The sequence below is a fragment of the Onychomys torridus genome, chromosome 12 (genome assembly GCF_903995425.1).
Source record: "Onychomys torridus chromosome 12, mOncTor1.1, whole genome shotgun sequence".
Classification (NCBI taxonomy): Eukaryota; Metazoa; Chordata; class Mammalia; order Rodentia; family Cricetidae; genus Onychomys; species Onychomys torridus.
In genome coordinates this window covers 73,621,953-73,637,321 of record NC_050454.1, presented here as the reverse complement: position 1 = coordinate 73,637,321, position 15,369 = coordinate 73,621,953, and the positions used below count along the sequence as shown (strand labels likewise).

The 15,369-nt window shown below is 46.6% G+C and overlaps 1 protein-coding gene across 1 annotated transcript in view; it reads right to left on the bottom strand.

The window, feature by feature from the left end:
- Igsf5 (immunoglobulin superfamily member 5) overlaps positions 1-15,132 on the bottom strand; it is a 33,122-nt gene extending 17,990 nt beyond the window's left edge. Inside the window, exons 1-4 of the mRNA XM_036203886.1 lie at positions 15,103-15,132; positions 13,002-13,079; positions 8,458-8,775; positions 2,871-3,170 (exon numbers count right to left, since the gene is read on the bottom strand). Coding sequence (XP_036059779.1) covers positions 2,871-3,170; positions 8,458-8,775; positions 13,002-13,059 — 676 coding nt within the window. The 5' untranslated portion in view covers positions 13,060-13,079; positions 15,103-15,132. The remainder of the gene's footprint in view (positions 1-2,870; positions 3,171-8,457; positions 8,776-13,001; positions 13,080-15,102) is intronic.
- Between the last annotated feature and the right edge of the window lie 237 nt (positions 15,133-15,369).

The window sequence follows — 15,369 nt, the reverse complement described above, 5'->3', positions numbered from 1 at the left end:
TTGGCATAGGCGTTCAGGCTTCTCCAATGACTGACCCCACAGCCAGGAGACAAAACAGCTCAATTCACTGCCTGCCCATTTCACATGCAGGAAAACTGAGCCTTGGAACTCAATGTGACATGCCCAGAGTTGTGTCATCAGGGAAGCCGTGTGGAAAGGTCTGGGTCAAAAGACTGCTTCTCCAACCCAAGGAACATCAGAGATCGCCAGCAGTCACCAGAAAGATCAGGAAGGCAAGCTATCACCCCTACCCCACACACCCCAGGAGGAAGCCACCCTGTTTACTGTGACCTCTGAGTGGAAACAGGATCATATCTACCACCTTCTCTGCCCCTGACATTGTCACTTCTCATGGAAATGAATTGTAATCATGCTAGATCATTGCACCCTGCAAGATGCTCATGTGCACTGGAAATGCAGCTTCCCGGCTATCACTTCACAACCTACACATCGGGAGACCCAACACTGAGGGGACACCCAGAAGAGCACAGGTGGTGCCAGGCTGTTCACCTGAAGATTTCTTTGTTGGGCAACCTGACACGGTATTGTATAGCTCTTTCCTCCCAATGAGATAGTCCCTCTTAGAGGAAGAGAGAGGACCATAATGCTCAGAAAGGTGCGGAAAGTTACAAGACTCACAAGGCTCTTCCCAAAGGCTATATAAACTATAAAAACTGAAGGAAGGCCCTTCAATGGAACTGCCCTCAAGCTGTGCAGGGAATTCCAAGGATACAGTGCTCCTGGATCATCAAGCTGGTGATGCATTTGAGCCATTCATGTTCCTGTGAGTAACTCCAACAAACTCCTTGGTGCACACAAGTAGACTTGGGTGAAATGGTGTCTTTGGTGTATCACCAGTGTCCTATCTGGAGTAAGTATTCATTCACATCTCTCCCTAACACGTAACAAAGGGACTTTGCTTTCTAATGTGGCTGTCTGCTGCCCCACAGGTTTGTGATTTCAGTAACTAAGAAAGTTGGGTTTTCTACAACTGAGAAGTCAGCTCTAAAGACTTGGCTTCCCTCGTGCCTTCTTCAAGGGAGTTTTTGATCTCAAGGACAGCACATACTTTGTGACCTGAGTCTGTTAGACATCCTAAGCTCACTTAAGGAATGAAAATCATCCCCCAGCCATGTGGTGCCGACTTGGGTGCAGAACTGAGGCTCCCCACCCTGAGGAAGTCTGGCAACTCTCACAGGTGGCTTACCTCTCCACTCTCCATGAACTTGACCCCAGCTCCTCTAGCTCCACAGCCAAGGTCGAATGAGGTCTGCAGCTAATAAAACTTGCATACAACACACAACACGGAGCCAGATACCAGCTGCTCTGATCTTGATGAATAATTTAGAAACGAATTACCCTTTTGCAAATGAGTCCAATAAAGCAAGGCTCATTGATGGCTACCCGCAGAGCCTTCCTTCCCAGCCCTCCAGTCTACAGCTGCTGTAATTAAGGTGCAGTACCAGTTAAGGAAGAATTCCACTGATGGGGGAGTGAAGTGCCCTTCCCTTCCATTTTCTCCTTCAGAAAAAAAAAAAGGGGTGGCAAAGAGCTAATCTGTAAGATTCATTTCTAGAAGGGGCCATCCATCAAGCCAGAGCTCTATGCTACCTCATTATCTTGGTGAAATGTGGGTTTTCAACAGTCAGTTCTGGTCTATTTGGTGCCAACAGAATTTTGTCTTTCAATCTCCCCTGCCAAAGCCTATAGGAGAGCTGGGCCGGGGCAAAGCAAAGGTAAGATGGTCTATCTGATTGAGCAAGAGTTCAAAGGCTAATAACAAAATGTCAGAAGGACACCTGAGGGGGCAGGCAACCCTGGACCAAGCTGAACACCAAGAAGAATAAGGACAGGAATAGATTATAATGGACAGAATAAAACTGAATTTTTATGAGAGAGACAGGCAGACAGAGACAGAAAGACAGATATGGACAGACATATGCTCAGAGTAGCCATGTGAAAATAAAGGTTGGGTAACAGAGGGCTACTTCTACAAGCCAAGGAATACTGAAACAAGAAAGGGAACCAAAGAGATCCTCCTCCCTTCCCCAGGACTCCCTTCCTCTTCTGTAAGATGGGAAATTTACTGTGAGTCTCCAGGGCTCAAGAGACTGGAGTTGCAGTTAGTGGTAGAGATCCCTTGCCTAGCATATATGAGGCCCTGGGTTTATGCCCAGCACCATCCCTTCCTCCACCGAGAGAGAGAGAGAGAGAGAGAGAGAGAGAGAGAGAGAGAGAGAGAGAGATCTTCATGCCCAACCACATCACCCCTGAACCCCTGCCTATGCCAACTTGGAGCTCACAGGCTCCACATGGCCCTTAATGAACAAGATTAAAGATTCTGCTATGTCACAATATATTCCTCTGGAAGACAAACACTTTAAAGCTTTACCACCTAGTCAAGTTAGACAATGAGATGCTGTTTTGGTTTTTTGAGACAGAATCTTACTTTATTAACCAGGCTTCCCTAGAACTCACTGCATAGCCCAGGTTGGCCTCAAACACTCAGCAATCCTCCTGCCTCAGCTCCCAAGTGCTAGACTTATAAGCACTAGCCACCATACCTCGCTTTATTTTTGAAACACATTAAGTCAAGTATTTGTCTCTGAACCTGCTGCCTTCTTATCTAAGAAGTGGACAGGGCCTTTCAATGGTCCATTTGCAACTAGGGAAAAGAAAAACTCTCAAGAAGGAATTGTAAGAATAGGTAAGACCATAGACTCACTGAGCCCAAGGCACTGGATTTACCTCATTACCATCTCCACCCAACTTCAAGGTCATAGTCCAGGTTGGCCATGACCAAGAGCCTGACCCTCCCATGAACTGGGAATAGTCAGTCCACAGCTTTCTGGCTGGTGAGGCTCACTTACCGGGTGGGGGCTGAACCACGGTCAGGTTGACAGTTAAGGACTTGCTGGCCTGCAGGTTCATCAGCTCTGCCACACACGTCAAGGTACCATTGCCCAGCGGTGTGAGCGTCAAGACACTCAAGGCCCTTGTAAAATCACCCGGCTCCAGAAGGGAGTAGTAGCTGGAATGGCTTACCGGGACCTCAAGCTCCCAGGAAATATCTGGAAGTGGGGTCCAGCCCAGTGCGTAGCAAGTCACATTACAGGGCTCACCCTCGGTGACTATAAGACTGTTGCTAGAAATGCTCAGGGTCCCCATAACTAAAGAGAAGAGAGAAACAAGCTCAGGAATAACAGCCTTATGATTCCCAATTTTAGCTTCAAATTGCATCTCATGAGACTTTCTTCCCAGGCCCCAGGAAGGCTGTGTCTGTCCCAGGAAACCATAGTTCAGGTTTTATCTGCCATATCTACATGCACCTGCTGGGTTCTTTCAAGAAGGTAAAGTGTCCCCCAACAATAATGAGAAATAAAAGCCAAGGACCACTGGAGTGGAGCTACAGGATTCCCTTAAGCAGTCCTGGAAACAGAAGCAAGGAAAGAAATAATCCATATTCTTTCCCCTGAGACTCAGAAACAGCAAATATCTTCTCTTAAGTTTGGGCCAATCGCCTTCATTTTATAATTTGGGGTCATAAACTTTTTTTGTTGTTTGTCTTGTTTTGTTTTGAGGCAAAGTCTTGTTAGCCCAGGCTGGCCCCAAACATCACTCCACTTCTTGTCTCCATCTTCCAAGGGCAGGGAAGACAGGCATGTGCCATCTTACCCAGTAGTAAACTTTAAAAAAAGAACTGCCTTGGATATTCCTTTAAAATATGTTTCTAGTCATAAATTACATCAAAATCAAATATATTATGCACTGAACTAACTCAATTAAGTTTCAGAATTATTGACTTAGACCAATATTTTCTTAAAGGACCCACTTGCCAGAGGCAGCATGCACACTGCAAGGAATCCTGAAAATGATGTTTACTTGTGCTGACATTACCAAAATAACCTGAAGGTTGGCCCCGGCAAAGACACAGCCTTTGTGACATACATAGGCATTCAAATGTTCAAACATGCTACAAGGCACCACCCCCAGCTGCTTGATCTAATGGAAAGAACACTGGACTCAGGATCTCACTGCTCTCATTCACGGTTCTGCAGCACAGCTCCATCACTTAGCAAATCACTGAATTTAGGGTCTTGGAGCCCCCACCTCTGCATTTTCTATCTCTAAAGGGGATAATTTGACCAGGATACATGATTTTCAAACACTTTGGTTTCAATTCCTTTTTCAAAGCCACCAGAGACTCCAAAGAACTTCCTTTGTATGGATAGTAACTACATAAATGATTATAAAATATTTACTTAAAAATAACAGCCGTAACTCATTACCTGTTAATGTAAATGAACACGTTTCTGCTAAACTGTATTTTTAAAAAAATAAACCAAGTGGCAGTGTTTACCTATGCAAATCTCTGTTACATTCAGCTGGATTTCCAAGCTGCCAGCTTTATTCAGACGTTAGAGGACTGCTTTGTTTGAAGAGTGCAGAAAGAAACCTGACTTCCCACAGAAGCGCAGCTGGAACAGCTGGAACAGCTGGAACAGCACCGAGTGTTGAATGGCCTCTTTAAATAACCGTGGGTATTCTTTGAGACCACATCAAAACTCAGTCAGGAGAGTTTTCTTGAAGGTAAGCTCACTAGAGAACCTGAACCCAGAGTGAAGGCTTTTCCTCATCCTCACTCTAGACTGTGGCCCCATCTGACACTTGACTAGATGTTTGCCCTTCTGTGATTTGCTTGTATCATTATACTCAGTCATGTGGACAATGCTGGCCTGCAATTTAGAAGACCTTTCCAACAGGTGGCATGAAGCTCCATCCCCCACCCCACCCCCACCCCCCCCCCCCCTGCACTCAGGAGAATGACCCTGGAAAAGAGTCACTCTCCCGTTAGCACCATCTTAGGTCACTATGAGAAGTCATGCTCTGGAGTGGGGAAAGACCAGAGTGGCTCTGCCATATCTCTTCACTCTGAAATGTTACACTTCCTGGATGCTACCTGAGATGCTATCCGTGCTCACCTTAAGCACTCCTGTAGAGAGTCAGTGAGAAGGGGTGGGCTTAAATCTGAAGGGCTAAGGTTTTACATGCTCATTGTTTTTTCAGCTCCTCTGCCTTGCTTGATGGACTTAAGAGTAGACAATGGAGGCCCTCAGGACGCCTCAGCAGGGAGTCACTTGCTGCAGCACCTAGTAGCAGGAGTTTGAGCCACAAGACACAGTTGGTGGAAGGAGAGAACCAACTCCCACAAGCTTCACCCATAAACACACTGTGGCACATGTGTGGGCACAATGAATAAATATCAAAAAAATTATGATGACAGGCCCTAGGAGGGATGGAACTGCCTCCGATCATGACAGAAGAACATGAACTCAGGTCCTCCTGGTCCTTGGAAAGCAAAAGAGTGCATTGTATGAATGAGTCAATGGGAAGTTGGGCAATAGCTGGACCAGTGCAGCCATGTGGAGGACTTGCTGTGCATGCAGCTGGGCTTCAGCTCCCCCAGCCTCTCCTGCCCCACTGGAGGAGCCTTTTCTGGGTTATCTGCTCTCGTGACAAACACAGTATTCAAAAGCAGTCTCTAGAACAGCCACGGAGATGTGAGAGGACCCACGCTGGAATTGTATCTATCTGCTCTATTGAAACATTGGGATGGAAAAGTGAATGGGCCTTGGGTAATTTGTGGACGTTTCCTCTTTCTCCAAGATTGTGTTCCTGGGGAAAGCCTGTTGCTTAGTGTTCCCGTGACAAAAGTGCAGCTCTGTCCCACTCCTGTCCCTGTGCAGGACCTCGGGGAAAGCTTTAATTGTCCTAGATACTTGTTCTTCTCTCCATATTAAACCCAAAAGCTTCAATAACCACTTATGTATATAGTTATGCCAGACGTATTCAGGCAGATGTACAGGCTTAGTGCTTTGGAAAACACTTCAGAACGGCATGCATTTTTCAGATGTACATGCCATGAGCACAGCAGTAAGGAGCCCCCACCTTTTTTTTTTTTTTTTTTTTTTGGTTTTTCAAGACAGGGTTTCTCCATAGCTTTGCGCCTTTCCTAGAACTCACTTTGTAGACCAGGCTGGCCTCAAACTCACAAAGATCTGCCTGCCTCTGCCTCCTGAGTGCTGGGATTAAAGGCGAGCCCCACCCTTTCAATCTGTACTCCCTTGATGCATGCATGACTACCCACTTCCTCTCTCGCCCCCCCCCCCAGAGCTGGGTGTGGGCTGAGATCCCTACTTCTATCAGGCCCCAGGGAACTGACCATGGACCATCCCCCACTCCTACAGCCCCATATGACCTATTTCTACTCTCTCAGAGATATCTCCACTTCAAGAAAACACTATGGGTCTCTAAAATGTGTCTCTGAAGGTCTTCTGTCCTGAAATGTGTGTGTGTGTGTGTGTGTGTGTGTGTGTGTGTGTGTGTGTGTGTGTGTGTGTAGGCCAGAGGCCAGTCAATATTAGGTGTCTTCCTTAATCATTCTTCATCTTATTTTTTGAGACAGAGTCCCCACTGAGCCTAGAACTCACCAATTTGATTAGTCTGGCTGTGCAGCAAGCCCCAAGAATCTGTCTGTCTCTACCAGCTGGAACTGCAGGCATGCACTACTACACCCAGATTTCCCATTTGGGTTCTGAGGGAATCAAGCTCAGCCTCTCATGTCTGCACAGAAGCACTTTACCAACTGAGCCAGCTCTCCTCTATTCATCTTTGGGTCCCACTAAGTACCTAGAACAGTATGCTATGTCCAGGAATTTAAAAAAAAAAAAAAGTTCATGTGGTAACTTCCATGAACCAGACATTATGGTAGAGGCTTTCTATCAACTCACCCAGCCCATCTACAACAGTCCTACAATGAGCGGCCCAGAGCCAAAGTCACTGTGTGCTCTGTTGAGACCATGCCATTCTAAGCAACAAAAACAGAAAGGAAACCCAGGCAGCCAGGTTCCCAAATCTGCATTTCTAACCACTAGGGTGCTCTGGATGCCCAGCTGGATGGACATCAAGCTGAATGAGACAAAGTTTTGGAGTCTTCAGTGGCCTTGACACCTGACCCTCACAGCAGATGTGTGAGCTGAGCAGAGGAGCCTAATCCCACCTTCCAGAGGAAGGAAGGGAGCCAGTCAGGGATCTCACTGGTTGACAACTGATAAAGGCAAAAGCAGAACTCATGTCCTGTGTTCTTTCCATTGTAACTGAATTACCACCAGAGAACCTGGGCATGCAGACTCGGCCGAGAGTTCCAGGTAGCCCATGAAAATCACTGCTTAGAAAATATCACTATACCATTAATGAAACCACGTGAATTAAAGATAACCCAAAGCAAAGAACCACCAACGTAATTCAATTTCTAAAGTAAAAAATCATTTTTAAATACAAATATATAGACATGCTTTTCCACCAAATATTATCACACTTGATTTAACAACAGACAGAATCTGGGATTTCACTGGGGTAAGGAAATAAGTGGATATAAAAGAATAATCTTAAAGACATAGCTTGTAATCATGAGAAATGATGTCACAGAAATCAAAACTCGGGAAAGCTGGGGACAAGGCTCAACTCAGTGGGAGAGCCCTGGATAGAGACCACAAGGACCTGAATCTGGTCCATCCCCAACACCGTAAAAAAAAATTTAAAAAAAAAACTGATAGGAAACTGTAATCCATTAAGCACAACCTCCATCAATAATATATAAACTCTCTTTCTTATGAAAGTGTCATTTGGGTAAAACTATCTAAAGCCTCCTTTCTCATTGTGTAATGATCTTCAGGAGACCAAATTGCCTTTACAGATGAAGATAAGTTACAGTAGTACAGACTAGTGTCTACCCTTTTCTCTCAAATACATGGCGTATTTGGAGAACACACACCTTTGACTGTAACACCTATGGTCACTGGGGCAAGAAGAAAAACAGGTCAGAGAAAGAAAGTACTTTCAAAGAGAGAAAGTCATTACAGCAGTCTTCCACATCGATAATGTATATGACAAAGTATAAGCTGGTATGCAAAAGGCTGGAGAAGGGGTCCTGACCGCCAACTGCCCAACTCAAGGGAGCCACAGCTACATGAAGAACTCCAGGAGATGGCTTCAGAAAGGCAACTAGACGCCGGAGTAGATTAGATGGAGAAGTAATAAACCCATTTCAAAAGGGGAGGGGTGGAAAGGATTAAACAAGGAGAGGGAGTCAAACAGGAAAGGAGGGAGAGAAGATGGAAGAAAAAAAGGAGGGAGGGAGAGAGGGACAGAAGGAGGAAAGAAAGAAGGGAAAGAGGGAGGGAGGGAGGGAGGGAGACATGAGCTATGCAGGCATTCGTTCTGAATATTCAGCACAATGAAGTCTAGACTATGCAGGAAAGAATACAGGGGTGGAGGGAGGCAACCAATACAAAGCAGTCATCAGTTCAGAATTGCAGTACACATCGCCATATCTGAATGTGGACCCCAAGTATCACGACACAGCTGTGAGCCTCAGAAGGCCCTCTGGCAACTCACCTTGCACTGAGAGGAAGGCAGTTCCAAACACATCGCTGTTCTGCAGGCTACACTGTACAGACCCCGAGTCACTGGGCTGCACATCGTGGATGATCATCTCAGAAATGAAGCTGTTGCTCCCATTGTAACTGGCAGAGGTGAAGCGGTTGTTGGTGATGATGGTTTCCTGGGGAGTGATACTCAGCTCCACAACACCTTTGAGAGCCCACATGATAAGCTTCCAGCCATGGGTCATAGTGCAGTTGAAGCGAGCCTCTGAGCCCTTTAGGACTGTTACATTTTGAGGACCTTCTATGATCTGATAACTGGATCCAGAAGCTAGAAGGCAACCAATTTTTCAGGGCAGTAAATGAATTAGCTGACATAAGTCAATGATGTCAATTTAACCTTCTGTTTGCCAGCTGTCATGCTCTGAGTGTCCATCAGAGGTCTCAGCCTCTCTGCCTCATTGGTCCTGAGGCCAGGGACCAGGACTGCTGGTAGATACATGGCCAGTGCATGCCTCCTTCCACTCTCCCCTAGATGAGAAGCACTGACTTGAACACCATTCCCTAGAAGCTCACAGTCTAGAAAACAAGGTGGCTAACATCCTGAAGAATGACACCCCAGCATGACCTCTCACCTCCACATGCATGCACACCCACATAAACACACACACAATGGAAACAGTCTCCTTAACATAAGAAACTTCCTGGATTTGGTTAGCCAGGATTTTATTGAGTATTTTTGCATCAATATTCATGAGGGAGATTGGTCTGTAATTCTCTTTCTTTGTTGCATCTTTGTGTGGTTTGGGTATCAGGGTAACTGTAGCCTCATAAAAAAAATGTGGTAATGTTCCTTCTGTTTCTATTATGTGGAACAATTTGAAGAGTATTGGTATTAGCTCTTCTTTGAAAATCAGCCTTGGTGCAGTGGGAAGGGGCTTGGATCTGCCTAGGCTCAGTGTGCCAGGCTCAGCTGACTCCCCATGGGAGACCTTGATTTGGGGGATATAGGGATGTGCGGTGACTTGGGAGAGAGGGCTAGGGGGTGAGAGGAGGGAGGAGGTAGTATCTGTGGGTGGTATATAGAGTGAGTAGAAAATTTCTTAATAAAGAAAAATGAAGAAAAAAAAAGAAATTTCAGAGTCTATACTAATCACCTCTCCATTTTCCTAGTCCAGTGTGACACTCTATCTTGACATTGTACTACAGCCTCAGACCCCACACACTGCCTCCTTCTTACTCCATCTTTGTAGTGAATGGGAAAGCAGGATGGACATGTGGCTAACAGCTGGGGAGAAATAAGGGATGGAGAGTAGAGGGCAGAGAGATTGGCCCTGGTGATAGGCCTTTAGAGGAGTCAACCACATTAGATGATGGAACCCACTGAGGAAGAGCAGAATGAGAAGGAGGGGGTCCTAAGAGGGCCCAGGCAGGTCTGAACTGTGTGCTGAGCTTCTGGGATGATGACAGAAAAAAAACAATGTCACTTCTAGGCTACCAGCTGCACCCCAAAATATCTCTGCACATGCAGCCAGGGGAAGCATCTCAAAACAGGTACCTGTTTGTGTATAGCATCCCCACCCTGCCTCCATACTCCAGATGTCTACGAGTCCCGTTACTTCAGGTAGACCAGATACTCCTTCATAGGATCATACGCTAACACCAAACTCATCCCCACAGCGACTTTCTCTCCATCTCCTGTTTGTCCCAATTTTACCCTTGGGCCACTAGACATTCTTAAATACCAAATTTATCAAGTCTTTCTGGCTTCCAGGGCCTTTGCACATGAACAGCCTGGAATCCAGTCTCACTTGCTCCTGGGTTCCTGGCCCAGTCATCTGCCCTGGGGGAAACATCTCAGCCCATCCTGTATATGCTAAACTGTCCTACCATGGGCTCTCCACTGAGAGGTTTCTTCAAAGAAACTGGCACAATGGTGACTTACGTGTTTTGTTTCTGTCTTTGTTCCCACTCAATGCCTGTTTGTCCTTCTAGGCTCTGGTACCTATGCCTCAACTATGTGACACTTACCAGGGGCTCAGTGAAGATTTGCTGAGCAAATAAATGAGGTAACCAAGACCTATGTAAGTCATGAGATTATGGGCAAGGTAGGGAGGAGGAAGGAGGGAAAGGCTTGGTAGAGCCCTGTGGGGATGTGGAGCTAAGTCTATACATGAAGATGACTCAATTCCACAAGACTTTCCAGGATGAAATATCTAAGGAGTTCGGTATCATTATAAATTCTCCCTGGGGACTCTAAAACCAGCCCATAATACTCTGCCCTCCTGATGCAGCCATCTTCAAACCTCAAACTAGATCCATCTTGATTCAAACCAGTACTTAAGACTCAATATCCATAAATAAATATATATATATGGTTATATATACATATATATCTGTATTGTAGAATATTATTTAAGATGTGTTACATTGGGGCTGGAGACATGGCTCAGTGGTTAAGAGCACCATCTGCTCTTCCAAAGGTCCTGAGTTCAATTCCCAGCAACTTCATGGTGGCTCACAACCACCTGAAATGAGATCTGGTGCCCTCTTCTGGTCGACAGGGATACATGCAGACAGAATAATGTATACATAATAAAATAAATAAAATCTTTGAAAAAAAAAAAAAGATGTGTTACATTTGTTTATGCTGTGGGACCTTTGTTTAATGATACAAGGATGTGTTGCATTCTTTATGTTGCATTTCTTTAACTCTGTGAAGCTGTGTTACTTGGCCTGTCCCAAACACCTGATTGATCTAATAAAAAGCCGAATGGCCAATAGCAAGGCAGGAGAAAGGGTAGGTGGTGCCAGCAGTCAGAGAAAATAAATAGGAGAAAAAGAGAGATCAGGAAGCAAGAGAAGGAGGAGAGGAGGACATGGGGGCCAGCCACCCACCCAGCCATAGTTAAAATAAGATTACTGAAGAAAAGGAAAAAGAGGGCTGGGGACTTAGCTCAGTGGTAGAGAGCTTGCCTAGCAAACGCAAGGCCCTGGGTTCGATCCTCAGCTCCAAAAAAAAAAAGAAAAGGAAAGGAAAGGAAAGGAAAAAGCCCATAGGCAAAAGGTAGATGGAATAATTTAAGTTATGAAAAGCTGGATAGAAACAAGCCAAGCTAAGGCCAAGCATTCATAAGTAATAATAAGACTCAGCATGTGATTTATTTGGGAGCTGGGTGGTGGGCCCCTCAAAAGAACAAAGCAACCAACAACATTTCTGATTATATGTCCTTCTGATTTTATATATATATTTCTAATGTAATATTTTATATTATAGTGTTTCTGATATATGTATCTCAGAAATACTAAGCCCAGAGTTCATCCAATTCTTTCCAGTCATTAAAGGATCTTTGTTTATAACCTCAAAATGCCCCTACAGTGTGGATTAATGGTGGCCCTTAGCCCCAGGCTCAGTCCCTAAACTATTCCCAGACCTGGTGTCCCTTGCCACATGTCCAGCGGGCCCCTACAGACTGCTCCTTACTGTGTGCTGTTAGATGAGGGACCCTCACACCTTTGCCTCTGGACTCCTCAGCCAGGTGCTCCTAGGCTTCATGTGCAAACACACCCAAAAGTGGAATTTCCCAAACCTGACCCTCTGATACGCTGCCATTTCCTTGTTAGTTTCACTCTGTTTCACCTCAGTTGACACCATCACACCCAGGCTCTTCAAGCTCAGTGTCTACCCATCCAGAATGGAGCACACAAGCTCCTGGAGCAAAACAAGCATGGCCGCCCACATAGTAGAACTGGGGGCATTTGGGAGCTGAGGGACAGATGGAGCTGTTCATTGGGTGTTCTTGTCTCCAAGTGGATCACAAGGATGACTCGGTTTGTGACAAGTCGTCCAGGGTATTTTGGCCTGCAGATGTCCCTGCACTACTTCTGCTCTTCTATGACAGCATGCCTCCAAGTTGCCACAATAGGAGACACAGAGAAATGAGGAGCCAGGTCCCAGAGGCAGTGGACAAGGAGTCAAGACCTAATTAACCCAAAGCTGAGTGCACAGACTCTAAGGGTTTTGAGACCTTCAGAGTCAGTCCACCCCACTCCACATGGGCCTTGGATCCTCAGGAGTCCACCCCAGCTGATGCCCTGAAGGACTCCTGTTGACAAGGCTGTGGTGGGGGTCAGAGACATGCCACATTGTGAGGCTTGGGGATCCCACCCTAGATATCACAAAAGTCAAGAAGACACAGACAGGAGACAACCTGAGCCAGCCTTTCCTTGAAAGGTACAAAGAGATTGAAGAGATGAGAAACAGGTGGGAAAGATCTCAAAAAGTGAAGCAATTCATGTGACAACCTCAGGTACCTCATGGGGTAAGGGAACATCCTAATGGGGGCCATGTGGGGGTCAGAGGCACTAAGGGGACCTTCTTGGGGTAGAGTTACAATAACAAGAATGAGAGTTTCTGAGGGGGTGGCCATGAAGCAGAGGTGCAGAGGAGTGCCCAAGGAGGACCAACTGTAGCCGATGCTGCTGCATCTTCTGCTTACCCTTCTTCCTCCTGCCCTGTTCTTGAAGTCTGTAAACAATCCAACCACCCACACCTACCTGTCAGCCCAGCCAGGATAACCAGCACAGCCGGGACACCTCTCCAGCTGCCCTCCATCTCAGCATGATCTTCCTCACCTGAAAGATGAAGGGAACAGGTGATGTTTAGAGCCAAAGGGATCTACTGTGCCACTCAGACACTTTGGACACCTCTGGGATCGTTGCCGTCTAGATAGGGCAGCATTCTCTCAGAAGATACATTTGGAGCTCATCACAGAACCATGGGTGGGAAACTGGCCATGGACCCATCACTGTGTTCACACAGACCTCTGAGAACTCTGGTACAGCTCACTTTAGAGAATCCCTGAAGGACATGACCTGACCTTAAGCCCATGTATAGCTGGCAAGACTCCAACAGAACAACCTGACTCAGAGTTCCTGGCCAAAAGGTACAGCATGATTACCTGCTCTTCATTTCCACCTCCAAGGCAAACACCTGTCCATCCTGAGCTCACAACCTCATAAGGGAAGATAGGACTCAGTGAATAAATCATAGTAGAGGCAATTAGAGGTGGTGAGGCATGGGAAGAGAAAGAAAACCAGTAGAGCGTACACACAGGGGTTGACCATCACTTCAAGCAGGTGGTCATGGACAGGCTTCCGGCAGCAACCACAAGCATGTTAGTAGAAAAGCAGAAGAAATAGCAGGTCAAAGGGCATGCCTGAGGAGCTGCAGAGAGGGTCCCTGCAGAGTGGAGGGGGGGGAGGGTAAGGTCATACTCATGGAGGTTGAGGCAGATGAGTGAGCCCTATTGGCCATTTGACAGCACAAGAGGTTCCCCTTGGGTCCACCCTCCTCCGGACCCCTGCTTCTTTGATGATCCACATGCTCACCACCCATCCTTCAGGGTTCTTCCTTTTGTATTCCCTCCCCACAGCATTGTGAATCCTGCTGGAGAGCTTGGCACTGGGTTGCTGCACACTGAAACATCGTGAGTTATCTGCAAAACCATTGCTCCTGCCCTCGGGACAGGGCCTGTTCCCGGATTTTTTTCCCCAGCACTTACTTGCAGAGCAGAGACACAGGAAGCTTCCAATGTGGTCTCCACAGATACCACAGCCTGCTGATACCTGGGTCCCTCTAAGCTGAACCATGCTGGGTCCCTGCAAGACTCTAATGGTGGGATTTTGTAATGTGTGGACACACCTGTCCAGTCCTCTGCACTCCTTTCTGCTCTGCTGGGCCCACAAGCACCACAGCTGGTAAAGGGTCCACACTGGCAGAGGAAATGACTACCACCTCACAGGCTGTGCATATTCCAGGCATGAGGACAAGAGTTTCCATTCCTGGGCAGCAAAGATGCTGAGGCCTGTGACTCACCCTTTACACCTAAACTCATCCCCAGGTACCCCAGCTCAGGACAAGGGATTAGGGTGGGGTTTTACCCTTTGTCTAGCTGGTGTATTTTAAACCTCAGCATGTACACTGAACTTTAACTACCCACATTCCTACCTTAGGGTTGAAACACCTCCACTAAGGTACTGTCCCACTGTGGGCCTGAAGCCCTTGGGCAGAACTGGAGAATGTGCCTCCTCCACAGGGGTCACCTGGCAGCCTAGCTGCTGCTGAAGTCACAGCCTTCTGAGACTGATGCCTGAGCCCAGACACAGTCTTACAAAGTGGGGAATAAATCATTTGCTAATTTTCAAGTTCAGTTAACACAAGTTCACAAGGAAACTGCTCTATGGTCACCTGGAATGCCGGCCAGCGGAAGAGGAGGGAGACTCCACTGCCCAGCTCTGAGAACTGCTGCATGGGCTTGGTGGTGGTGGTTGTTGTTTGGGTTGGTTGATTTGTTTTGTTTTGTTTTGTTGTTTTGTTTTAGAATATTATCTTGTGTAGCTCAGGCTGGACACTGGACTCCAGCTCCTGACCTCCTGCCTCCATCTCCCCAAGTGCTGAGATGATGAGACTGCGCCACTATTCCCAGCCTGAAATTTGCATATTTCACTGAAAGCCACAGATCATTACCGAAACTGCAGTGAGGAAAGGGCAAAGGTCATCAGGAAATGCCTCAACCACTGATAAATGGGGTGGATCAGCTACACCATAAGGGCATGTTCTTTAACCCGGGGAGAACTCCCTTTGGGAGCTTCCTACCTGCCTGCGTCACTCCGTGTATCCCACAGGCCAGCAGCAGAATCCAGGAGTCAACGGTAAGGCCACTGCAACAGGATGGACATATGGACACAGCATTTGAGAGTGTGTGCAGGCTCTGACATCATCAAAAATGGACATTTACAGGATAGCCAAAATTATGTGTGATTTAATTAAGTATGGACCTAGGCCAGGAAGCTTTAGCCAATACCCTTCTGGGGGGTTGACCCAAATTTGGAGAATATTATTTTAAGATCTGTTACATCCACT